This window comes from Phytophthora ramorum (assembly GCF_020800215.1).
Source record: "Phytophthora ramorum isolate Pr-102 chromosome Unknown Phyram_PR-102_s0003, whole genome shotgun sequence".
Classification (NCBI taxonomy): domain Eukaryota; phylum Oomycota; class Peronosporomycetes; order Peronosporales; family Peronosporaceae; genus Phytophthora; species Phytophthora ramorum.
In genome coordinates this window covers 1,917,151-1,944,149 of record NW_027150649.1, presented here as the reverse complement: position 1 = coordinate 1,944,149, position 26,999 = coordinate 1,917,151, and the positions used below count along the sequence as shown (strand labels likewise).

General features: G+C 50.5%; 3 protein-coding genes across 3 annotated transcripts; 1 reads left to right on the top strand and 2 right to left on the bottom strand.

Moving 5' to 3' along the window:
* Window positions 1-12,524: 12,524 nt before the first annotated feature.
* KRP23_3785 (uncharacterized protein) lies at window positions 12,525-14,800 on the bottom strand (the record flags this gene model as incomplete). Its single annotated transcript, XM_067888683.1, has 7 exons — window positions 12,525-12,982; window positions 13,076-13,261; window positions 13,359-13,452; window positions 13,528-13,902; window positions 13,971-14,030; window positions 14,091-14,201; window positions 14,273-14,800. 7 exons carry the CDS (start codon window positions 14,798-14,800, stop codon window positions 12,525-12,527), a joined length of 1,812 nt encoding a protein of 603 aa, XP_067747902.1.
* A 381-nt stretch (window positions 14,801-15,181) lies between these two features.
* On the top strand, window positions 15,182-18,298 carry KRP23_3784 (Histone-lysine N-methyltransferase EZH1; the record flags this gene model as incomplete). Its single annotated transcript, XM_067888682.1, has 2 exons — window positions 15,182-16,917; window positions 17,878-18,298. The coding sequence occupies 2 exons, from the start codon at window positions 15,182-15,184 to the stop codon at window positions 18,296-18,298; spliced, it is 2,157 nt and encodes a 718-aa protein (XP_067747901.1).
* Window positions 18,299-21,179: 2,881 nt separating this feature from the next.
* KRP23_3783 (Histone-lysine N-methyltransferase EZH1) lies at window positions 21,180-21,551 on the bottom strand (the record flags this gene model as incomplete). The annotated part of the gene is made up of 1 exon (XM_067888681.1): window positions 21,180-21,551. The coding sequence occupies one exon, from the start codon at window positions 21,549-21,551 to the stop codon at window positions 21,180-21,182; it is 372 nt and encodes a 123-aa protein (XP_067747900.1).
* Window positions 21,552-26,999: the final 5,448 nt, after the last annotated feature.

Sequence of the window (26,999 nt, the reverse complement as noted above, 5' to 3'; positions counted from 1 at the left end):
GACGTAAATTTTGCGTCGCGGACCGACACCACCACGTTTTGTAAGCAATTCAGTCGAAAAACCACCTTGTAAAACCATATGCGCAACATCGTTTACCCTATTCGGCAAATGATCAATCGCCACCATCACACTATCATGACCACGCGGTGTTGTAGGTAGGAGGATAATGAAGTCTATAACAATGCGACTTCACCATTGCTGTGGGATGTCGTGGCTATTCAATACTCCAGGCTGTTTCTCGGTGCGATCCTTGGTTCGAGCACAAATCTCACATCCCTTCACATAATGCTCTACTCATATGTAGTGCTCTTCCACTAATCTACACGTACGATCGATGCTAGGATGTCCGTAAATCGGGCTGTCGTGAAATTCTTCTAATACGTGCTCCAGTAATTCGCGAGCACGAGGCAACACTAGCCGTGGAGATGTCGGGCCTGATAGTATATCCGCCCACCGTTTTGCAAATATATCTCTAAATGCCGAGGTGCCGCAGCTTCCGATGCATCCATATTCATTTCTACAATCAGTGGGTCTAGCAAAGTCAACAAGACTTTGGTCGTTGCATCTTCGTTGGATCGAGCTACAGCCTCTGTTATAGTTGCTGGTAGCGAGCCATCAAGACGTTGCCGCACTTGTTGCCGAGTTGCGATCGCAGCCAAGGTGACAGGTTCCGAAGGTGGTTGGCGGCGAGGAATGCCGTCAGCAACGTCGTTCGTCATTTCTTTCATGTAACGAATCTTGAACTGGTATTCCGGCAGCTCGTGGTACCATCGGGCTATACCCCGTGAAATTGACTTTTGCTTAAACACAGTCCCCTAGCTCATGTGATCCATTTCAACAATAAAAGGCCTGTCCAGCAAGTATACGCGCCACTAGCGAAGTCCGAACTTGCCAGAAGCTGTTTCTCTCTTATCGAATAATTCAACTCCGGAGCTTTGTACTGCCGTCCTCCAAAAGCGGTCGGTCGTTCAATCTCAATTCCATCACATACCTCTTTCTAGAAAATTACTGCCCCCATCGCGAAGTCCGTAAGAAAAAGTCTTTGTCGAAATCGGGCAAGATTACCACCGGTATTTCGCCAAATTTCTCTTTCAGCCGCTCAAAATGATGGCCGAGTGTAGACGTCCACGTTAATTTCGAGACCCGTGTCTTCAACATCTCAAACAACGGCCCCGCATCGTCTGCGACGTTCTTGCAGAACCGCTGCACGTAGGTCACGGTGCCCAAGCATGCCTGCATAGTTTGCTTTGTTGCTGTCCTATGCCACTCTTGTATCACTCGGACCTTAATCTGAACGCCATTTCGTCCAACGATATCCCCCAGACCTAAGGTGTAAATGCTTCACAAAATCCACACCTGCTGAGCTTCACGAAAACGTTTTTCTCATTTAACCTAACAAAGACGCGATCCAGTACATTGAGATGGTCCCGTAGCTTGGTGCTACGAGTAAAACCATAGATGTCGTCGAAGTAACTTTGACAATGCCGGTCAGGTCGCTCAAAATTCTGTGAATTCCATCAATGAAAGTAGCTGGCGCTTTTGGTAATCCCATGGCCACAACTAAGTACTCATAGAGACCACTGAGGCCCTGGAACGCTGTATACGGAATATCAGCTTCTCTCATTCGGAACCGATAGTATCTGCTCAGTATGTCAAGCCACGAGTAGTAGTAAGATCCTTGCATTTTCTCCAAAAATATCATCCTGTCGTCGCATCAGCATTGTGCAGCGTACAGGGTTGAGGTTCATCGCTCTGAAGCTATGCACAATTCTCCATCCATCTGGTTTACGAACACAAAATGTTGGTGCTCCGTGTGGGAAAGTCGACGGCCGAATATATCCCACTGAATCCATCTCACGCACCCAACGAGTAATTTCGGCTTCCTGGCCCGGTGACTGTCTCCACTGCTGGCGGGAAATCGGTTAATTGCTCTTAACTTCCATCTCATGCGGTCCATGCCCCCCAGGTGGCAGCTCCGGTGGTAACTTCTGGCGGAATAACCGCGTACGATTGAGACAGGGGAACACGGTTAATTTCAACGAAACAATTTCGACACATGCTCAAAAAACTACAAATCAATCGAGTACGTGTTCATCATCCAACCTGGTTCCACATAATCGGTTGCTCGACGAGGCGTCTACCCTACCCTGTGGAGTCGACGCTTTTCCTTGTCGCTGAAAAACCCGCTGTGTAATGACAGTTTGAAGTCTCTGCTAGAGCCGCTTTTGGCTAAGTCGAGTGGCTTCGGTGATCCAATCAATATGAGGATTTACCTTCTTCACCCACGGCATTCCAAGCAAGAGTTCTCGGTTAGCCGGCACAGGCAACACGTGAAACTCTTCCGTGTATGTATCCATGCCATCGATCCCAATTGTCAACTTAATCGTCCGCTTTTGCAAGGCTTCCGTCGTATCATCCGCCATTGTCAAACTGAGCGACACATCATGTTCATGAATAAGGTCCTCAACAGTGTGATTTTGGAGAAATGGTGGGCTTACCACATCAATTGATGCTCCACTATCGATAAATTCACTTGCACTCTGCACCCCAACTTTCACCATTGCACCCTTATGAACGGCTCTGATGAGTCACTGTCCACTTGAATTCAGATCCGCTCTTCCATTATCGTATGTTTGGCCCGCTCAATGGTCTCGGGACATGATCTGGTCAATCGCTCGTCATTAACCAGACTTACGCGTTTAAAGGAGCTGCGGTGTCGCCAGCATCGTCAACGATCAACTTGACGAATAAAACAAAATATTTTGCCTTGTAGTCCGTTTCCTCTGAGCTGTTAGGCTGACCGGAAGCCAATTGTCCTTGTGGACGTTTTTCAAGATACTTTGTCCAGCAGGAATCAGGATGGTGGAAACCTTTATTGCAGTGGTGACACTTCCTCCTCCCGCCAGAGTTGCTGCTACTGGTGGTCACATAAGAATTTCTTAGTTGCGAACTTGCGTTTCGACTGTCCATCAGACATCTCCTTCACCATGACCGGTCCTGGTTTGCTCTCTTCAAGACGTTCCAGTTCAACTTCGCTGAAACCTTCTGCAACCACGTCCTCGAGAGTATCTGGTTTCTTCCGCAGTATCTGCTTCCGCAAGTTGTTGCTGATCAACCCTTTCAGGCAAAGCTCCATCGCAAAAACAGGGTCAAGTAGAACCAAGCGGAGGTTTTCTTGGAATTTCGCCACATAGCCCCGGTAGGAGCCACTTTGTTTGAAATTCACCAGTTCATTCCTCAATAATTTCTGCTGGAACTTCGTCCCTTTGAAGTTCTTCTCCATGGATACCTTCGTAGCGCTCTATGTATTTACGGTCATCGGATTGATCATGTAACCAAGTGGTAACATTCTTGCGAATACACTGACCGAGCTCGCGACCAACGACTGCATCATCTGCAATGAGGTTGTACCCCTTGTAGGTGAAATAGGTCTCAAACCGTAGGAGAAAACTGTTGAATTCCACTCCATTGATGTTACCTTCAAACGTTGGTGGCTTCGTTTCCATCCTCCGCAACTATAGAAGGGTTGAAGTGGCCATCTCAACATCTTCTTGTTGTCCTCGGTTTGGCCTTTGCGATGGCGCGTCCGGTGGTTGCTGCTGCATACTGGTACAAGCGGCAGCGGTCTGTTGGGCCAGTTCCTCGACTTGACCAATAGTTCCAAATTGTGGGGATTTGCCAGGACTCCGCTGCATTGACGACTCCGGCATCAAGGTTTGCGTGCACGAGTGCTATGGACGACCCAGCTATCAAGTGCGCGTGGATGAAGCACTGCAAGCTACAACGCGTGCTTCTGCAGCATTGAGTGCAAGGGTGTAGTCGCTCTGCAACCACTTCACTTGCTGCAATGCAGGCAGCGTAGACAAGCAAGCTCCCAAGAGCGATGGGAGGCTTTGCAGGTAAGCCGCCTTGGCGGCGTAGGAAGCAGTCGAGTTCAGTTTAGCCTAACGAGTCCATCTCACTTTTGTATTTGCCTTTAAGCAAGCAGTTCAAGCGCAACACATCACAAAGTTAACTTTAGTCCTTGTGGACCGCTCAAGCATGCCGAACTCGACCCAGTACGAGAACGACGGCGACGTCATTATGACGCCGGCCCATCAACTTGTCTTCGAGTTCCTCCACGCTCCAAAGTTGGAGGGGTGGGGCCAAGATGCACTAGTCACGTGGAAGAAGCAACGGGAGCAGTACGAAGAATGCATCCGTCAACGCTGCGTCGAAAGCGGCGAGCGCCCTGAGGTGGCGATGCGACCGATCAAGTTGGCCTTCGAACCGAAGCTTCTCGAAGCATTGTGCCTGTACGAGCTGCAGAAGCCTGTCGATGACGTTATGGACAGCGAGTTGAGGGCTCTGATCAACCAACGCGTGCAGAGCGTGAAGAACGCCCAGGTCCCGGACTTGGACGCGCTCTTCAAGAAGCATTTGAACGTCGATATGCACGAAGATGATATCGACGCGCGGGTACTGAAGTACTTCCGCGACTTCTCCGATTTGGTCGAGAAGAATGGCCTTGGCGACATCCTTGGTGTGGGTGACCCGTTAAAGCCCGCGTACAACGAGCGAATGAAACTGCGTTGTAACTTCCTCGTCGACAACTTGGAGCCTGCAATCCTTCGGGATGAAGTGCGACGCCACACGAAGTTCGTGGACCAAGAGGCAAAGCGCAATGATTTTGTGCTGTTCAGGGTGATTAAGGAAAAGGCCTTGGCTAAGCACAAGTACCACGTTTTGACGAGAGATCAAAAAGGCAAGTTGAACTCTGACAAACGGGACAAGGCGACTACCGGAAGTGACAAGTCGCAAAGCAACGGCGGTAAGAAGTGGTCGCGCCCAACAGGAACTGGTGGTGCTCGTAGCAGTGGACCTTCAAAGACTACTGAGACGAAGAGCAAGCCTCCGAGGACCGGTAATGTGCAAGGCGTGTACGGGTTTGACAATTTTGACATGACGAATGGATTCACGCAGCTTCCACTGCACCCGGACAGTCAAGAGGTGATGAGCTTCGTCACAGATGATGCAGTCTACACGCCTACACGACTGCCTCAAGGCGCAACCGACTCGGCCCTTCATTTCCAAAACCAGATGCAAGTGGTGTTTAGGAAGATGCTGTACAAGAATCTACTTGTATGGATCGACGACTTGTTGGTGTATGCCCGTTCACCCGTTGAGTTTATTGCTGCGCTCCGCCAGTTCTTCGAGTGTGTGCAAGGTGCCCGCCTGAAGCTCAGCGTGTTGAAAAGCTGTTTGTTTCAAACAGCAACGAAATGGTGTGGCAAGATTTTAAGTGGCGAAGGTATCGCGCACGATCCAGCACGAGTGAGTGGACTGCAGTCCTTGCCGCTCCCGGTTACGGCAGCGGACTTGCAGTAGTTTCTTTGTGCAGCCGGTTGGCTGCGCGACTCCTTCATGGACTACAGTCGAGTCATGCAGCCGCTCCACATTTTGCTGGAAGCTGCGCTGCAACAAGTTGGCCGCACCATGCGGTTGGCCGCAGGTTTTACGCTTTCGTGGAATGATGGCGACAAAGCAGCTTTCACGACCGCGCGCAACCTGGTCGCGACTACGCCGATGTTATATTTCCCTGTCGACTCTGACAGCCTGTGTGTTTTCAGCGATGCGTCTGAACGTGGTTGGGGGCTACTGGTCTCACAGGTCCGTGAGTGGAATGATGTATTGCCTGTTGTGGAGCAGCAGCATGAGCTTCTGCTGTGTAAGAACGGTGTCTTTAGCGACACAGAGCAGCGCTGGAGTATCATTGAGAAGGAGGCATTCCCGATCATTTTCGCTGCGCGTAACCTGGGATACCTGCTTGTTCGTCGAGGTGGATTCCGTCTCTATTGCGATCATAAGAACCTCGTGTTCGTTTTCGCTCCAGACAAGGAAGTGAAACGCCATGTTCGCGGCAAGCTACAGCGCTGGACGCTTTCTCTCACTGGTCTTGCGTTTCAGGTTGAACACCGATAATCTGTGGGCAGATTTGCTTTCTCGGTGGGGGCTTCCGGTTGAGGAAGCGGGGGTCGGTATGCAATGCAAGTTCATAACACGAAGCCGCGCTCGCGAGCTCGCAGAAGCTGATGACGCGGAGGAGTCTGAATCTGTTGTGGAACCAGAGGTGCGAGTGGACCAGGATCACACTCACCGTGTGGATGAAGTTCATCGTGGACATGAGCTCCCAGAGCACTCGGAGGTGCTAGTGGACCCGAACCACGCCGAACCTGTAGATCAAGTACAGCGGCTGCACATGATATCTGACGACTTCGAGTTTTCGTCGTTGGGGTCTATTCGTGCTGCACAAGAAGAACATGCAAGCAGCGCACCGTTGGAGGTGGGACGCGATGACAATGGCCTCGTGCTGGTGAATGATCGCCTTTGGGTTCCCGCCGCAGCAACGGAATTACTGCAACGAATTTTAGTGATAAGCCATTGCGGCTTGCAAGGCCACCGTGGTTTGGAGCCCATGGTATCGACAATTGAGTCGGTATTTTCTATCAGTGGGCTGTCCGCACTGTGTCGCCGTTTCCTCAGCCGTTGCTTGCTTTGCAAACATGTGAAAGGCGACAACATCATCACTCGGCCGTGGGGCCCAACTTACGACGCTACGGAGCCGAACGAACTATTGCACTGGGATTTCCTGTTCATGGGTGAAAGCGCAGGTGCTAGCAAGTACGTTCTGGTGTTGAAGGATGGACTCTCGCACTACTGCGAGTTGATAGCGTGTGATACTGCCTCGAGCATCGCGGCAGCAACAGCTCTAGTGGACTGGTGGAAGAGATTCAGAGCTCTTTCGGTCCTGATCTCGGACCAAGGAAGCCACTTTAAAAACGCTGTCGTACAGCAAGTGTACAAGAAGCTGCAACTACGACAAGAGATTGTGGTGGCCTACTCGCCCTGGATTAATGGCACGGTTGAACGAGTCAACCGTGACATTCTACAGGTGATGAGGGTTCTCTTGATGGAGCTCAAGCTGGACACCCATGAGTGGGTGTACCTGCTCCCGTTGGTGCAAGGTAATCTGAACCACACACCAGTGGCAATCGGTCGCCTGTGGAGACGTTTACTGGTCTACGACGACCATCCCCTTTCGAGCCTGTCATCATTGAGATAAATGGCAAACAGGTGGTGCTTACGGAGGACATCGCGCTACCTGGTGATCGTATGGAACGTCTTCGTTCCGATCTCGCGGCAATGCACCGGGAGGTTGTTGACCTCCGTGAAAAACGCCGACTTCAGAACATGCAACAATCGAAGGGATCGCCGTGCAACTTCGCAGTTGGTGATTTCGTGCTCTGGTCGAGGATCGACCAGAGGCTAACAGTGGACAAGCTGCTCGCCAAATGGGTCGGACCCTTTGAGGTAGTGGAAACCCGCCCGCACTCGTTTGTCATCTGACACTTGGTGACAGACCAGACATTCGATGTCCATGGCTCGCGTTTGAAGTTTTACAGCGACAGCATGCTCAACGTGAACGAGGAGATGCTCGCTCACATCGGCAACCAGGGTATGCTTCTTGGAGTGGAAGCTATCAAACAGCATCGCAACGAACATGGTGACTGGCAGCTGTTTGTATCTTGGGTCGGCCTCCAAGACGAAGAGGATTCCTGGGAGTCACTGCGATCCATGAACGCCCAAGTACCGGCAACGGTGGCGCAGAACATACTTGCTGCTGAGGATCCCGCTCTGTCGGCTGCCTACAAGGCGATCGCTCAGCATGAGCTATCGTGCTCATGGTAGCCGATTTGGTACTGCGACAATGGCTACAACAACGAGCAGCGCCACTTGTATATGTGCATTTGAGACCCGTAGGCGACGGAGCCCTTGGGGGGGCTGTGTGGGGATTTGCCAGGACTCCGCTGCATTGACGACTCCGGCATCAAGGTTTGCGTGCACGAGTGCTATGGACGACCCAGCTATCAAGTGCGCGTGGATGAAGCACTGCAAGCTACAACGCGTGCTGCTGCATCATTGAGTGCAAGGGTGTAGTCGCTCTGCAACCACTTCACTTGCTGCAATGCAGGCAGCGTAGACAAGCAAGCTCCCAAGAGCGATGGGAGGCTTTGCAGGTAAGCCGCCTTGGCGGCGTAGGAAGCAGTCGAGTTCAGTTTAGCCTAACGAGTCAATCTCACTTTTGTATTTGCCTTTAAGCAAGCAGTTCAAGCGCAACACATCACACAAATCAAGTTTGCCGTTCTGTAATAGATGCAACAGTCTGCGAAACCGCATCTTGTATTCGACTAACGGCTGCAGTGTTTTCTCCGGTCCAATGTTGCGTCATGGCAATTGTCTGCACTAATGCGTCACTGCCTTCGAGGATCTGGCCCAATCGGTGCTTCACTCAGCCAATTCGTTCCTAGATGATCCAAATTTTCTCAAAATCTCCAGCGTGGAAGCGTCGCCCAAAACAAAACAGCGGCATTTCAAAAGGTGACCGGCCAGCTAATTAGAGGGCTATTGCTCTGATACCGTAACAAAACAAAAACATCAATGAAAAAACATGGATTTGCCCCCCCCCCCCTCCCTCACACACGCACACACTTCCTGCCCTCGAAACTCTAAACTACGAAGGCATCTTGTTTGAGTCTTCAGCTACCAACCTCTGCTCAAGTGCTACCATATACATAACGTGACGACGCTATTGTGACCGTGATCGCGTTTGAATCCTCCACCATTGACGCACATCGTTTCCTGCCTTCTCTTCGCCCGTAGACACTCGTCTGGACTCGTGTACGCTTGGAACAAGGGCATAGACGTTTGGCTGGAAACGGCAGGTGGCAATCACTACTTTCAATTGGTGCAGGACGACACCTCGTGGTACAAGTGATGCTTTATTGCGGGGAGGCGGCACAGAACGCCATGAACCCGATCCTGCGACTGGAGAGAGGAGAGCACGTGATAAAGCGATTTTTGTGCGATCAGGGAAAGGATCTTTCGTTAACCAGAAGTTTATGGGATTCTTGGTTGAGCATAGGGTCCAGTTGCTGAAGGCCAACACATATACTCCTGGAAGAATTGTCTCGTGGAGAAGCTCAATGGGATTTTCTCAACAAGGTTCGAGTAATTCGTCAGGCTGTTGGTCTTCCGTCAGCACTGTGGGGGAGATCGTCTTGCACATGGTAGAGGTGGACAATGTGAGCCCCACTAAGGCACTCAAAGGAATGACTCATTGCGAGAAGCTCACTGGCTCAAAACCGGACGTGCGCAACTTACGTGTCTGTGGATGTTTAGCTTTGCGCATGTTCCGACTGTGAAGCGGTCGAATAAGCTGGACCGGGAAGCAGTGCCGGTACTGTTCCTCAGATACGCGGAGATTTTGTTGGGATATTGACTACTTGATTTGCGCACTGGAGACCTAATTGAACAGTGTGACGCGCCCTTCCGTGAGGACATTACGGTGGATAACAAGTATGTGCATGATTTACGTGCCATGCGCTGCAGCGGTACATAGGTGGAGCTACCGGTGAACGTTCATTTCGTTCAGCTATCTTTTGATGGCGTTTGTGGTCACGGCTATGTACGACGTGGAGATGCGGACGTGGAAAGTCATGGCGAATCGGAGGACGTGGAGATGCCACCCGAGGAGCCACAACTAGGTGACAAAATGCGTCGTGGTGAATCGAGCAATGGCAGCAGTTCCAGTGGTGCCTTTGACTTCAGTGGGAGCTTCGGAGTTTCCAATATACGCGGTGTAGACGGAGATGCTGCTACTGACTGTGGATATTTTGCACCAAATACGACAAGTTTGCCGAGTTCATGGCCGACTGGGTCCTCACAACAGCAACAAACACTTGCGAGCCCCCCCCCCCCAACCAACGCTGCGCTCGAAAAGATATCGATGACCGAGTTCGAGATACAACCCAAGCACTTGGGTGCTGGCAACGACTCTAGTTCAGTGAAGTAGTAAACGAGCTGCTGAATCTTACAACCGTGCGGGGAGGTGCTGACGTCGGAGAACGCTGCAGACTGGAAGTATGCAATGGACGTGGAATACAACAGTCTGATCAAGACCATGGCGTAGGAACTGGTGCCTCGACCGAAGTCGACGGAGCGAAAACGAGTCAGTATTTTGACGTCGTTGTGGGAACTCGTGATCGAGCGGAACGAGAAAAGTGAGATAGAGCGGCTCAAAGCTCGTCTTGCTATACGCGATTTTCTTCAAAAACTTCGGCAGCGACTATTTGGCTACGTACTCTTCAGTAGTGCGCATTGACTCAGTACGACTGGCGCTGATCATTGCACTCATGCTATGGCTCGATTGTCAGCATTTGGATTTCATTACGATTTTCCTGAACGGGGGGGGCTCACTGACGTAGATATCTACATGGAACAGCCCAAGATGGAGCCGATCGAGTCTGCCGGCTGTTAAAGGGGCTTTACGGTCTCAAGCAGACATCAAGGATCTGGGATGATACTCTGCACGTGTTGTTTGTGTAGCTGGAGGTCCAGCAGTGCGTGTTTGACGCTGGGGTCTACTATCGCGAAGGTGTGAGCGGCATGATTTATTTGACTGCGTATGTGGATGACATTGACATCGCATGTCAAGCCTGATGACATCGCGGTGATGTTGCAAGAACTAGGCGCCAAGTCCGCGCTGAAGGATTTAGGGCGGTGAAGCACCTCTTGGGTATGGAGATCAACTATATACCTGGAGTGATTCTCAGCATGACCCATACGGCGTATGTGGAGCGAGTGGCATCGAAGTTTGGCACGAAGAACTCACAACGGATCCATTCTCGCCGACTTGCACGCTGAACAATTGCAATGGATGCGGCGTTGCAAACGCCGTTCTTTTGTTAGCACCAGAAACCAAATAAAGTTCATTGATCACGATGGCGACACTCCGATTGCATGTGGTGCGCACTACGTCAGTATTTGGACACTCCGGGATATTGCGGTAGGCGAGAAGCTGATTTTCGACTACGACAAGTGAAGTGTTGGTCCTAACTGGAGTCAGCATCGAGCGACGACAAAGGACACCAACTAAGTTGTGGTGTCGGGTATCTTCCAGTCCGTTCGGGGCGTCTGCTGTTTATGGTAATAGGCTTTCTATAAGTACGGTACGTTGTCTTCCTTCGTTTAGGTAAAACAAAAGGTATGTCCCCTTCTTGTTATTAACCAAACCACGAAACCCAGCCTCATCCTGTACCGTCAGTATACTCGTACACAAACTCGCTCGCTGCGATAACTTTGCCTGCATGCATTCCATAGTCATGGATCAACGAATGCCGAGGCGGATGAGCTTCCTACAGAGCACATTCATCCTGTCACAACTGGGCTTCGAGTACCTGCCGTCAGACACGAAGTTGCCAACCACGGCCACAGCTACAGTCACCTCGCTAGCCCCGCATGATGAAGCATGATAAATTCACGCCCGGATCACATTTGCGCAGTGCAGCGAATACGCTTGGGCACTTGTTAGCCCAGTGTCTCCGCGAAGCCATGCATGGAGTGCTTGCGTTAGGATCTAGAGTCATACTTCCTGACCGATCGTCTGTCCAGCATGCACGATCCATGTATGCGGCTCCAGCACGTCGACATCCGCCGGATACCCGACAATTTTGGGCATTTGAGCTCTGTTCTGCCAAACTACTTAAGTACTAGGCTTCTACTCACCAGAAGCATATGTATGCAAGGAACGTGATTACCCGAGATTACAGCGTGAAGACCCAACATCTCTCAAAGTCTCCAGCCTGGACGCGTCGTCCAAAGCAACACACCAGCTTTTCAAAAGGTGACCAGTCAGCCAATTAGAAGGCTCTGGCTCTGATACCCTTAAAAAAAACACCCTCGATAAATAAAAAAATGGATTTGCCCCCCCGCCCCACCCTGCCTGCCTGCTTGCCCTCGAAACCCTTTATTGTGCCATACAAACAAGTATTAGCGCGAGATGCCAAAATGCACACCAGCTTTCGGTATCAGTAGAACATCTCGAATTAGAACACTGCGGACAGCTTTATTACCCAAACTGAATGCCAACGATAGTGAGCAGCTCATCCAAGATGCAGATGGATTTAGCCATGGCTTTATCAAAAGTGATCGTGATCTTCGCCACTACATGCACTGTAACACACTGTATTAGAGCGCGTTTGACAGGATATTTGAAAGCATATCATACTCTCTCTCGCGTTTCTCTATTTGGGCCAGCGCTGCTTGTCCGCACTGGATGCAGTCCAATGAGTCATTGGCAATGGCAGCCACGACTGCGTGCAATCGACACATTCTGAGGAATGAGCGAGCTACTTCCTCTGCCGTCGTTGCTGGTGAGCCGACAGCTCCTTCACCAAAATCATCACCAGAAACAACACGCGGTGATGACTGGACATGAGGGTACGCTGGATCCACGCGCATGGCTGGCAGAGAATGATCACCACCGCTCCCGTGGCAAACGCAGTTCTCATGCTGGTCGAAATCAATGCGAGCCCGTCGAATTTCCGGCGGCCAGGTGCTGTGCGGTCTTGAGCTGCCTTGCTGTGCGGTCTTCAGAGGTAACCGATGCACTGTTGCTCATCTTGTACTGCGTAGTATTTTTCCTTCTATGTTGATCCAGTTCGCGGGCCCCAAATGCCCATTATCTGCATTCTCATATTTTCTCCACCGCAAATCACTGCCTGTTCGCTGGGGTGAGCAGCTACAGCGGTAACGATGCTGTTCATAGGGATTCGAAATCGATCGAGCCGTTCAACTGCAGGTAGTCTAGCATATGAATTACTGGATCTCGCCGTCTCAACTTTGTCCGCATCGTCTTTTGTTGAGGTGGCAGCAGCATGCCAATGCTGGAGCTGGTGCATATCGATCACGTTCAGGTTCGTTGCATCATGGATCCCGGTGCACATGATTGACTCGTCGAACAGGAAAGTCCCCGTGCAACGATGACAAGAAAGCCACGAGTTACGCAACGATCGCGGCAAGAAATCCCGCTGGGAGTCCATCTCTGCGGCCGCTGAGAGCACAGATGGCGACGCGTCCGACTTGGACTTCTGCTTGGGTAACCCTGTTCAATGACAAGCAGGCCATCAACATTCGTGTGTACGAATGTGTGAGCTGACATTCAGGGATCACCATGATCGCTTTCTGGAGGACGTACCTCGGATGGACGTATGAAGCTTCACGACAGAACCGACAAGATAATCAATGACAACTACCCAGTCGTTGCGCAACTGGCACAAGACTTGAGTCTCAGAATGCGGCACTAAGTGAATTGATATAATGCCAGGTGATCCGGAGCGGCTTGAGAGGAGAACAGACTCGATACACGCAGGTGATATGTATGCTGGTCGATCCACATTCAAAGAGAAAATACCAGCTCAGCATTTGTCAGTCTGGCTTCCATCTGCATGTAATAAAATCCATGAGCGAAAAGTTCTTACGTTTGATCGCCTCCATAATGTTAAGTGATGCCCTTCGCTGCGGCACAGGCTTAGAGCCAAACGCGGGGACGATCTTATGCTGAATATCGTATGTCTGCATGCCAAGGAGTAAAGAAGTAGCAACAGTCAGAGAACTCTCGGCCGCTACAAGGTGTTCGTGTAGACAAACCATAAGCATTCCAGCCTCATTGCCACAGATAACACACTGCTTGTTTGGAGACAGCACGATTGAGTTGATGGGCTGCGAACCTGTGAGAAAGCTCCAAATTGGCCGCATGGGGGACCGAACGTCCCACATGCGAATAGCTCCATCCGTATCGCCAGCGATGACATTGGTTGTCCTTGCACGTGATTTCTGTTTCATCATGCCTGGCGGCCGTATGCTGGGAAGCGTCGATTCCGTTGTCGGTAGGTACAACAAGTCATTGTACCCACTTGAGGGGTGGTTGGAGCTCTTCAAGACTTTGTGTGGCTTGCTCGGAAACTTGCGGAGATTGAACAAATGAATCTCGTTCCTGTTCGAGAACGAGCACGCAATCTCATCCTAACAAAAACGTACAGTCAGCACAATTTAAATGAACTCTACGAAACTTGATTAATACGCTCAGGTACCTCATTTGAAGGGTTCCAGCGAATGCACTTGACTTCAAACGGAGTAAAGATGGTGTGGATCTGTACCCACGCACACCATAAGTTCCCAGGCCGTCAATTGCCCAAGATGCTGAGACGTACCGGGTGCAGTATCTCATCTGGCAACTTAACCTCCTGCTGCACTTCAGTCACATCGGTATCAGCTGCACTCGGTTCCTCTTCGTCCTTGCGTACCTGTTGGTTAAGCAAGCGCTATCCACAGCAAGTTCCACAAGTCAATCTCCCACTCATAGAAAACGGCCTCCACCCCTCCACTCTCTCACTTGTCCGAGGTTGAGACTGCGATGGAAGACGTCGTCGAAGTCATACAAAGCGACGATCCCATTGGACGCCCCTGCCGCCAGCAGCACTCCCTGCGCGTCGAACTCGAGGCAGCTGGCATAGAAGCGCTCATTGTTCATGGCCCCCGCCTGACGTTCCCAATGAGGAGCGAGCTGCAGCTCCACCGGCAGCCGCTGGGAGTGCGTGAGCGCCCAGCGCACCAGTTGCTGCTTGCGGCGGCGTCTTGGGCCCTGCGAACCCACGAATAACCGCGTGGACGCGCAACCCACGAGCTCGCGGCGCTGCAGAATCCCCGTCACGTCCTCGCGAGCTTCTCGACGCGCGTGGGCGTTGCGCTTCGTAGTCGGAGGCTCATTGGGGCCTTCTTCGTCTTGGATCTCTTCGACTTGGTCGGCTGGATGGGTGTTGGGACTGGCGCTGGCATCGCTGTCGACGGACTCGATGCTGCGGCGGCGAGACTGTTTGCGCTGGAAGAAGGCGGTGATCGGTTGCGACGCCAAGCGCTTCATCTTGAGAGCTGCTGACAGCGGTTTGAATGCAAAGTGCCGCCAAAAATAGGAACACATAACTGGTATCAATCAATTCATATCGGTTAATTAGGATTCGGAGCGGAGAGTGATGGTCAACTTCAACAAAGATATTCATCACTCCTGTTTGCGTCAGCCTTTTTAGCAGCGTTTTGGAGCTGTCTATCAACACATGATGGTGTCGTGGCTTCGGATGGCTAGCGACGAGCACGGGTGGACAACCAAGAAGAACGCGACCCTTTCAATGTCTGCTTCACTCGATGGATTAGGACACGCCTGACCTAACGCTGCATTTGGCGCAGACACTCTCGAATTCTCCTCGTACCGGCAAGAACTCGCTGATCGCCGCAGTCCACTGCGCTGATGCCGTTAGACAGTCTACGAAAGGCTCTATTCTTCAGACGCGAGGGTGGCCAGCAACACTCGCGTTCTGCTGCCACGGCACGTATGACCCATTTGTCGGCACACAGTCCTGGGTCTTGGAGCTCCAGCCACGAGGACTTTGCGTGCCTTCGGTTTTACGTCTGGACTGGCGGTGACCCCGGGTTCACCTTGACGACTGCGGGGAATGATGCAGGCGCAACTGCACCTTCGGACGAAGATGCGGAGCTGGTGGTGAAGCGCGTCACAGCGTTGAAGGTGTGGGAGGCAGGAGTTCGCCCTGGAGACATATTGGAGACCGTTGGAAACAGACGTGTGCACACCATGGATGCCGAGGCAGCGATAGTGCTGGTGCAAATGTCAAAGAGCCCATCGATAATTCGCTTTTGCTCGGCGACAAGCGGAAAACGTATCCGCTTTGACATTCTTCATGGCCGACAGAACTTGGGCCTCTCACTTACACGAGATGGTAGTCACGATATCCCCGTTGTAACTCGGATCAGCAGTAGTCGTCATAGCTTGGGTGGCTTCAGTAGTGGCTCCGTCTCCTCTGCGTCGGGTTTCCATCTTGGCGATGTACTTGTAGCTGTAAACGGTATGGACGCTGTTGCCGCTGGACTCGACCCAACAATGGACTACCTAGCGAAGTGTCCACGGCCAGTGCGGCTAATATTCGAGCGTGTTGTGAACGATGGCGATCGCGAGAGGTGGCTTGGTATCCAGGACGCAAGTGATCAAACTAAAGAGCACCGATTTTCCCTGCGCAGCGCTATTCCCAATCTGACGGAGGCCGGCATGAAGGCTCGAGCCACTGCAGGCCTTCGATGCAGAGAATTCTTGCGCTCACTGGTTCCTGCAGGCAGTCAGTCGGATCCGCCGCATTTACAACTTGAGCCGGCAGACAGTCATAGCGCCGCGTCGCCAAGCTTCACATGCAGCGACGTTCATATCGAGTGGAGGACAGACCCCCTGGGCTTGACACTACTGGAAGATGCAATCTCAGGCGCACCAGTTGTGAATCGATTGACTGGCAAAAGCTCATCGACCAACATGGAGAGCCTCCAACACGGATTCGAGCTGTACTCAATAAACGGCGTACGAACCGAAGGCCGAGCTTTTAAATTCCTGTGTCGGGACCTCGTACAGCTGCCGAAACCCGTGAAACTTATCTTTCGGCCGCCCCTGTCTGACGACACAAGTGAAGAGGAAGACAACAACTCTGACCACAGCTCCCAGTCTTCACCTCTGTCTTTGTCTCGAAGCATCTGTTCCAGCAGTGAGGCCAAGCTGAAAGCGAATGGCCATCGATCGTTAGCTAGACAGGCAGTGCAGCACCGCCACTCTCTGCGATTATCCTTCATCCGCGAACAACACGAGTACGAGGTGCTATGGACCACAGCCCGACTGGGCTTGAAGCTCGAGATACCACACCACACTCGAGGCCAGTATCCCATCGTCCAGAAAATTCTCAAGGAGTCTGCTCTTGATCTGCCGAGTGACGCCGTCGGACATCTCCTTGTGTGTGTCAACAACTGGTTCACTTCCGGTCTGAGTACGACGCAACTACGGACCCTCCTACAGGTCGCTACAAAACCTGCAGTGCTACGCTTCCGCAAACGAGACGGCTCACCGGGCTTCCAGCGGACATTCCTGTCGGACTGCTCGTCTGGGCTGGATGATGGAGTCTTCAACAGCAGAAACCCACCGTTCGGGTCATTGTACAGCATTCTCTGGAATGAAGGGGAGCTAGGAATCACTTTTGGCTGCTATGAAGATGCCGATCAGCGAAACGCTCTCGCTGTTTATGTGAAGTGATTCAACCAGGACTAGAACCCGCAATTCGTAGACATCCTCCCCAAGCCAAAACCTCGAGACGATAGGTGGCAACTTGTGTTTGCTGGCGACTGACGTTGAGGTGCACGAGCTGACAGATCAAGATCATACCACTAACGAGCATGATGCAGCGGACGGTGTTGTAGGTCGAGGCTTAGGGTGTGCAACTGGAAGCACGGGAGCAATAAACGAGTTGCCGCAGAGAACTCGCGATCAGCGACTGCACGATCGATGTACCGAGTGCCAAGGGTACCTGCGGTACATTCATGAGGGCTGCACAGGAATAGCGACCAGCTGTGCGCTTGCTCCTGAATTAAGCGCGTACGCGAACCGCGAGACAAGAGCGTAAGCAATTAATTGCGGTTTTACTGAAAAATGGTGGAATGGTTGCTTCCTTTGAGAACGGTGTTATCTCGCATGAAAATCGTAGGTGTACGGCAAAATATCTACACACAAGCCGGAGCGGTGGCGGAACCAAGCGAAATGTGACCATGCTTGTTCCTGGGTTCAAGCCCGTGTGCTGCGCACATTGATCTTAACCACGGGCTTTTCGAGCGAGTTGCCCCCCCCCGTAATCAGATTATCATACGGATATACAGAAAGTCATATCGGCATTTCGGTATCATTAGCGTATTCCGAGAAAAGATACAGTTTGAAGGCTGTATGTGTCCGCCTCGAGGATGCCGAACTATCAAATGCCCGTGCTTCCCGGCGATAGGCGAATGAGATCCAGGTGTGTATTCGTCATGCGGGGCTGGTGTCGTGGCTACCGCCGTGGTTGACAACTTTGTCAAAGATACCAGATGCGTGAGATCTAGTTGTGGCAACGTGAATGCAATCCGTAGAAAGCACGTGCACCTCGCCATGGGTTTTTCATCAATCCACGGTTATGGCATGTATGCACGCGAAGCCATCGCAGCGAACGAGTTCGTGTACGAGTATACTGGCGCTATGCTGTCGCAGGACGAGGTCGAGGGTCGTGATTTGATTTATGACAAATCGAAAACGAGCTACTTGTTCGACCTGAACGAAGATGCGGTGCTGGATGCTCTGCGTAACGGCAACAAAAGCAAGTTCATCAACCACGACGGCGACATTCCAAATTGCACAGCGAAGGTGGTGAGTGTATGCGGTGTACACCACATCACTATTTGGACACTCCACGATATAGCAGTGGACGTGGAGCTCGTCTTCGACTACGGGTACAAGCGAAGTGTCGGTCCTGATTGGAGCCAACGCCAAGCGGCGTCGAAGAACACAAACTAAGGTACGAATGTACAGACAACGACAGTGAAATCCGTACCCCCATAAAAATCCGCACCCCCTGAAGTGGGACTCACAAAGGCAAGTATAAAAACAAAAATAAGGCAGCCAATTTAAAGCATTTTAATCCAATCAATGGGCTAGATAATTAATGGACAGCACGTCGATCTGTTCCCCCACTCATGCATCTCGCCATTGCCAAGCGAGCCACCATGGTTCCTAAAACGTCTTACACAATCAATAAAAAGCGTGAAGTTTTAGAAAGCGTCAGTCGTATTGGCTGCAAGTCCACGGCTCGCAAGTTTGACCTTCCGTTGACAACACTGCACGATTGGAGGAGGCAAGAGAAGGATACAACCAACTTCGAAGGGCCGCAGACAAGCAAGACACTAAAAGGACAGGGAGCAAAGAGCATCATACCTTTCGCACACGACATGGTGACCTACATGAAGGATCTACGTCGCGAAGAAGAGGTAACGCAAAATAGTATGGTTTAAGTATTTTGCTAATAGTACTAACATATTATTCGTAAAATATTTGTGCACAGGAAAGATGATAGAGTATATAAAACAAGAGCACCACGCTTGGTTAGAAGCGTATCTAGCATCAAAGTCAAGTGACGAAAGACGTGTAAATGCATTAATGCGCTTGTGTCAGCGGTTTGGACAGCGGTAAACAGCAATTATTTTCAAATATTTAACTACTTATTCTGACAAATTTGGTTTATTAACTTTTGTGTAGACACGGGTTTTCAACGCAAAAGCCACATCATACCAAGCAAAATGAATCTGTATTGCAGCAGGCGCATTTAGAATTTGAGGGTACGCAGCTAGACTCTAAAAAAACGCAATATACGCCTTCGTTCGTATACCCCCGTAAGGCGTTATTTTCTGTAGCTTGGTCAGTTCGGCGCGGATTTCGAAATGGAGACCACCTATCGGTCGGTATTCACGTGCTGCATCGATTGGTCAATTTACAGTCCGTTTAGCGCATTTTAGTGAACAAAAACCGAGAAAAAAAGTGTCGTTCGTATAAATATTGCCGGCACTGCAGGCAGCAGCTATGTGTGCCTATATATACCATGTAGCCATGTAACCACGTACCATATTGATGCACTTCCTAAGAGCGGTCACGTCTGAAATATCTCCCAGGATACGAATACAGACAACAACGGTGAAATCCGTACCCCCACTGAATTATATCCGTCATACAAAGTAGACGGGACAAGTGGACAGAGAAATCCGTACCCCTAAGTGATTTGCGATTTATGATTGATAAAAAAGAAAATATTTTTATTCTATACTTGGACAACATGATATATCGGAATAACTTTTTCAAAGCTACGAACAACAGAGTGCTCACTAATGTATTTCCATGCTGAAATGGTGCGCTTGACCGCAGCAAGTCTCTTTTGCTGCGCGGTGCGCGCACCATTAATGTTTTCAGACAGCCACCTGGCTGTCAGCTTCTTCTTGAACGGACCCATAACCCCAACATCAATCAAGAGGCTGACAGACGGATGTCCTGTTTGGCGGAACAGGGCACACAAGGGTTGAGGTAGCCTCCGCTACCGCATTATGTCCTCCTTCCGACACATGGAAATCGAAGTTGTCGAGAAGGAGGACAGAAGGAGATTCTATTTCAAATTTAAACAAACTTTCAATATAAAACTTCCAAACAGTTGCGTCCATCCAGCCATTTTCTTGGACCGTGTAAACGTGTCCTTCTGGATATGTTGGCAGACTCATTTGTCTCCACAGATCCGCCAGGCATCCCTCGCAGAATGAAAAGTATTGGCAGTTTTTTTTTCCTATATCGTATAAAATGACTGAGTTTCTGTATGCCATAAAGTGAAAATAATAAAGCAAAAGACGTACCGCCAGCCCAAATTGTGAGGACAGCTGTCAGTCTTCCAGAATTCTTCTGCATGTGATTCACTTTTGCAGATCCACTTCTCCCATTGAGGACCCAAATTTTGTGGAGTGGGGTGTCGAAATAAATGGCCATTTCGTCGACGTTGTAAATAGCATTCCTTGGAAAGTGGCTAGGTTCATCCCAAAACTTGATCTCAAATTCTAAATGCGCCTGCTGCAATACAGATTCATTTTGCTTGGTATGATGTGGCTTTTGCGTTGAAAACCCGTGTCTACACAAAAGTTAATAAACCAAATTTGTCAGAATAAGTAGTTAAATATTTGAAAATAATTGCTGTTTACCGCTGTCCAAACCGCTGACACAAGCGCATTAATGCATTTACACGTCTTTCGTCACTTGACTTTGATGCTAGATACGCTTCTAACCAAGCGTGGTGCTCTTGTTTTATATACTCTATCATCTTTCCTGTGCACAAATATTTTACGAATAATATGTTAGTACTATTAGCAAAATACTTAAACCATACTATTTTGCGTTACCTCTTCTTCGCGACGTAGATCCTTCATGTAGGTCACCATGTCGTGTGCGAAAGGTATGATGCTCTTTGCTCCCTGTCCTTTTAGTGTCTTGCTTGTCTGCGGCCCTTCGAAGTTGGTTGTATCCTTCTCTTGCCTCCTCCAATCGTGCAGTGTTGTCAACGGAAGGTCAAACTTGCGAGCCGTGGACTTGCAGCCAATACGACTGACGCTTTCTAAAACTTCACGCTTTTTATTGATTGTGTAAGACGTTTTAGGAACCATGGTGGCTCGCTTGGCAATGGCGAGATGCATGAGTGGGGGAACAGATCGACGTGCTGTCCATTAATTATCTAGCCCATTGATTGGATTAAAATGCTTTAAATTGGCTGCCTTATTTTTGTTTTTATACTTGCCTTTGTGAGTCCCACTTCAGGGGGTGCGGATTTTTATGGGGGTACGGATTTCACTGTCGTTGTCTGTACATTCGTACCTTAGTTTGTGTTCTTCGACGCCGCTTGGCGTTGGCTCCAATCAGGACCGACACTTCGCTTGTACCCGTAGTCGAAGACGAGCTCCACGTCCACTGCTATATCGTGGAGTGTCCAAATAGTGATGTGGTGTACACCGCATACACTCACCACCTTCGCTGTGCAATTTGGAATGTCGCCGTCGTGGTTGATGAACTTGCTTTTGTTGCCGTTACGCAGAGCATCCAGCACCGCATCTTCGTTCAGGTCGAACAAGTAGCTCGTTTTCGATTTGTCATAAATCAAACCACGACCCTCGACCTCGTCCTGCGACAGCATAGCGCCAGTATACTCGTACACGAACTCGTTCGCTGCGATGGCTTCGCGTGCATACATGCCATAACCGTGGATTGATGAAAAATCCATGGCGAGGTGCACGTGCTTTCTACGGATTGCATTCACGTTGCCACAACCAGATCTCACGCATCCCCCAACTAATACGCGCAACTATTTTACGCCCTTGTTTCGCCGTGAGCACCTATTCGTCTACAGCCTCGAGAGCAAACGCACGCGTTCTCACACATGTGGTCGTACTTTGTGGACGAGCAGCCTGCCGAGTCGCACATCATCTAATGTATGCACGGCAGGTACTCATGGTTCTCGGTACCTTGATCCTCTGCAGCAACTCGTGGTTGCCCCCTCCAGACCGGGGTTCATGTTTCCAGTTGCGCATCCGACGCCTCGATATACCAGCACTGTCCGCTGCCCAATGGTCGTCAGTGGTATGGTCATGATCAATCAGCTCGTGTAGCTTAACGCGCCAGGCCGAGTCGACAACGACCGCCAACAAACACGAGTTGTCCCCCATCGTCTTCCTCTATTTTCAAATAGTACTCAACACCACTGCTGATGCTGGCGTGCTGCTTCGATTCCCCAACCATATCGCTACTCTTCCAGCACTGCTCGCCGCACGCACTATCCGTCGAGAGGAACGAGTGAATATTCGCCGCCACTAGCGGCACGGGCGATGTATCGACATATTCTTAGGGGCCAGAAAGCTGCTTCGGCTGCCGCCGTTACTGGCGATCATCGTCGTTCATGTCGACATCACCCTCAGCTGCGCTCAATGCAGTCGTTTCCCATCGCACACTTGCTGCAGCATGCACAAGCTTCAGCCCACAGTGTAAGTAAACTCCGCCATTGTCGACATATCAGCAAAAACATCATCAAAAGCAACACGCACTGTTGCCCGAATATGAGGGTACGCCGGGTCCACTGGTCTGGTCGGCAAAGGATGATCATCGCCATGCTCGTGGTAAGCGTACCTGCAGCGCATACGACTGAAAGAGCCGCTGTACACGTCTATCAGCTCATCGTAACTTCCTGTCGCACCCAAACCCAGTGCCATCCACGAGGTTATCCACGAGGCTCGACTCGAGGTTGCAGACCGGCGGCTGCAAACGCTGTCTAAGCGATCTCGCGCGGCTAGTCTGCGACAACAACGACCGCTCCATCAAGTTGATGATGGCCGTCACGTCCGAGCCAAACTCCCGCTCTCCACCTTGGCGTAGCTTCTCCCTCAAGGCGAGTCGATCCCCCGCATGTTGGCGTGAGCATGCAGCTTTTTTTAGCTCACTGTACGCCATTAATGCCTTAGAGAAATTCGAGCTCACTCTTCAGCGCACGAAATATCTGCTCCAAGTCGCCTACTCCAGCCGCATCACATACTCCACCACCTCTGCGTCGGCCGCGTTGCCCATCCGTAACTCGTTCCGCCTTAGGGTGGCCATGTATTGTAGGATCGGATCGTCTTCGACGCGATAGTTGGCGGTCAACCCGATGCTAGTCGTGTACTTCGCAGCGGTCGGATCTCCTCCAGGCGGTTGACCTGAATCAATGACGATATCGTATAATATTTCTTTGATCCGGCAACTTCTTATATCCGACATCGTCCAGCAGCCAATTAAATCACAGCGAATTCCACTAGTGAAAACTACTTCTTTTATCCGACCGTACCACTAGTGCACCAATATTGCCGCGGACACTACCATTTACTGCACTCTTGCTAGTGCAATGGCGAGCACAACTCGCTCACGACGAGGACAACGACGCTGTACTGGGGCAAAGGAGCACTGATATGATATATACGCAAGTTGGCCAAGTCTCAAATAGACAATATGTGATCTCGTCGCTGCTTGACACTAACTAATATATATGTAGCCACTCGTTTAATCTTGACGCTATTTACTTGGGAACGCGTGTATGCATGTGCGTATGCACGCATGCAAGCCCCTGTGTGTGGGTACATTGTGGGCTCGGCGATCACTTTGGGAGGGTTCCGGGGTAAAACAAATCCCTCCATAACACGATTCTGACAACCATTTTTCATTTTGACGAGTTTTTCATCAAAACAGACATATCCTACGAAGATTGCAATCTTGCCAGCGTTCACTTGCCGTACACCTATCCTAAGATATAGTGCCGGATCAAAGAAGTATTATACGGTACAGACTTCTCTCGCACAAACCCGTCACCGCGACCAATCTGAAATGAGACGTCAATAGCCCGGTGCTGTACGGTCTTAAGCTGCCTCACGACGTATTTTTCTGCGGCGGATCGAGAAAACCGATGTGGAATCACTACAACTGGATCGAAGCAAGTACACATCAATGCTAACAAGCTCTTGAGGGAAAAGCATTCAGCGTCTGGAATATGCAATTCGTACCCTTGTGGTCGCGTCTCCTCTGCTTTTTCACTGCTGCTTGGTATCTCGAGACCAACTTGCGAGCCTCCGCCAATAATGCTCGCACCTTTCTCCGATGGCAGCAACGAATAATGGGGAGTTGTTCTGTCACTAAAGTGCTGATTGCGTGAGTAACCTCGCTCTGTGGCTTGGCAGTCCCGCTTGAAAACACGAACGAGATACGCTGGGTCGGCTTCCCGAAAATTTCCAGGATCGAGCACTGGCGCGCCAGTGTGCCCGAATCGTCTGTACTGGCAATCGCAACAGTACACCCAATTAATCAATCACCACGGCCGTATAACAGGCTGCACACACTACCAATGGATTAGTGAATGCAGCAGCACTATCATACCATACAAAGAGAGCGGATGATTACAATCAGATTCAAACGGCGAACGGCACTTGCGGAACGTGAGAATGCTCAACGGAGCCTCGTCGAGATAAATGCCGCAGTATGACGTGGGATGAAACAACGTATCACTAGATACTGCACTGGAAGACCCCATGGCAGCTGCCAAACATTGGACTTTGACCTTGACTTGGTCGTAGTGACCATCGCTCTGCACTGCATCTTCCATGTTCGTGTAGGAGTGGTTATCTACGTCAATCACGTCACGACACGTCTTCCGTTTCTGATTAGCTATTAGGGAATGACATTGGATCTGAGTCTGTTTGCGCTGTAATCGGACCCAAGCTAACTCTTGTGCTTGAATATCAATGAGCGTCATATTGTCCGTGTTAAAAGTGGACACTCGGCATATTTTTCTCGGTGACAGCGACGGCGAAGCTGCAGCCGCTGAGACCGCTGAGGGGGTCCTACTTTGTCTCGATGGTCTAGCGCTGGCAGAAACTATTTTGCAGCAATGATATCGCCCAAATGTCCTTTACGGAACCGATTTGCCATCTGCAACGTAGTGGACGGAATCGTCACGGATTTCCGCGCTGGCACTGGTCTCGGTGACGAGGCAGGCGAGGATGAAGCTGAAGCTGACAATGGTGCATTCCTCCTTGCCGTCGCTGAAGCCGTCGACGCAGAGTTATGAGGTTGTATGCCGTTCGTCGCTGGTTTCTTGTTCTTTACCTTCGCCGTGTGATCTACAAGTTTATAGCCTTGCTTGATCCCACGACCAGTAGGCTCACGCGTCGCTGCGGTCACTCAGCACGATCACCTCCTTCAAGAGTTGTTATTCACTTGGTTAAATACTTAAATAGCCTTTCCCGCAGTTAATGGCAGATAAATAGCGATTAGATACGAATTAAATTCGATGGGAGTGAGCGCAAATGCAGCAATCATATTGGTAAACTCTTGGATTGTTTACGATGATACCCGCAATGGTAGAGCCGACGTATGTGCTCGGACCCTCCACGGGAAAGTCCGACATCGAGCGCTGCCCGACGTCAGGCCCCGGTGGCAAGCCGCAGATCACGGTGGGGTACAAGTGAGAGACCAAGCCAGCAACACAGTGCGGACCTGCTTCCGCGCCTCGCCGCGTTACGTCACGTCACTAAGGATACCAGTGCCTTCCCCAGTCTTAACATTCTGTGTATCGCGAACGAGCCTACCCGTTTTTGGCATGTGAAAGAAGCAGAGAGAGAGAGCAACGTGCTGATCTTTGGGCTAGGTGGATGTACTGCTGCCAGGAAACGAGGAGGACATCTTCGAAGTGAAGGCCACGGTTAATGTGGCGGGTAATTTTGCAGCTGCCTCACCGATTCCTTCGTGTGATCATGCCAACGCTTAAGCATACATTGAGACCGACTCGCTGAACGATGGCATGGACTCGACCACCACGCGCGACGGTTTAAGGACCGATTCAACAACTACTTCGCAACGCGATGGGCCAACGAAGAAGGTGCGGAGGGGCTGGCTTGCAAAGAGAACAATATTGCTACGAAGAAAGACAATTGCCGCCTCTCGCGGGGTTGAGGTCGCCCGCGCGGTGGCGATGCTCGAGCAGTACAAGTCGGAGGCAAGAATTGACGCGAACATCGCGCTGGTAAACTACTCGTACGATCTGCTCAGAAGCATGAACGTCAGAATGCTGAGGAGAAGACCCCGGGGGCCAACAAGAAGCAGGTGAACGACAAGGTGGCGAAAGTGGTTCAGTAACATGATGCACACCAGTCATCGGAGAAGATGGAGTAGAATTCGAAAACATAGGAGGTGTTGCCGAAGGTGTACACTCGCTGGGCGGTGCCGCGGGTATTATTTGCGAAGGAATGTTGGCTCAAACAAATTTAGTTAAATGCGCGGAGGGGCTACAGTGCTCATAATCTCCGAGATACAACCGAGCAAAGCAAGATGACAATAATATAAGTTAGGAATCGGAAGGTGACGTCATTTAGAGATTATTGCCACGTCAACAAGCAATCGTTGGGAAGATAAAGCGACAGCTCGAACCAGTAAGATTTTAATTGTCCTCGTTGGCGATGTCTACGTAAATGATTTCTTCCAGTAAGTACTCAAACTCAGCGTTCCGTAAGTCAAACAGACATTCCACACCGTCATCACCGTCGCTGTCACCGTTGTCGTCACTATCGTGTCAACATTAGCCTTGAGCTTCGCTTCGCCTGACCACGACTGCTTCATGTCAATGAAATCCAGCAATTCCAATCGAAAGCTGGTCGGGCTCACATCAGGGGATAGATCAAACTGCTTCGTAAGCATAACAGCATCAGCGACCTTGTCTCGTAGGTTTTCTCCAGTGAAAACAGTGGTATCCTTTGATGGATCCAATAAGTAGGCGATTCTCGTCGAGTGGGAGGGAGGACTGATGAACTGCTAGCTATTATCGGCAAGGTCGAGAATCTTGGCTTGCACAGCTGGGTCAGCTAGACCGGGAATGGGCTTGATATACTCAGCAGCTATCTTCAAGCGATCAAACTCGCGAAGTATCATCATGTTAGAACATGTGCCAGTCTCGATAATGGCAAGTGCGCGTGTGACAGCCTTAGGCAAACGAAGACCAATCTTCGCATTTGTCCAGAACCGTTTGTTGCGTATAATATCTTGAGCCTCTTTAAATTTTGCGGCACTCGTAGCATCATTATAATGCGTCACCAGTTCTGCATCAGCAAAAGCTGCCTTTGTCGGAGACCTG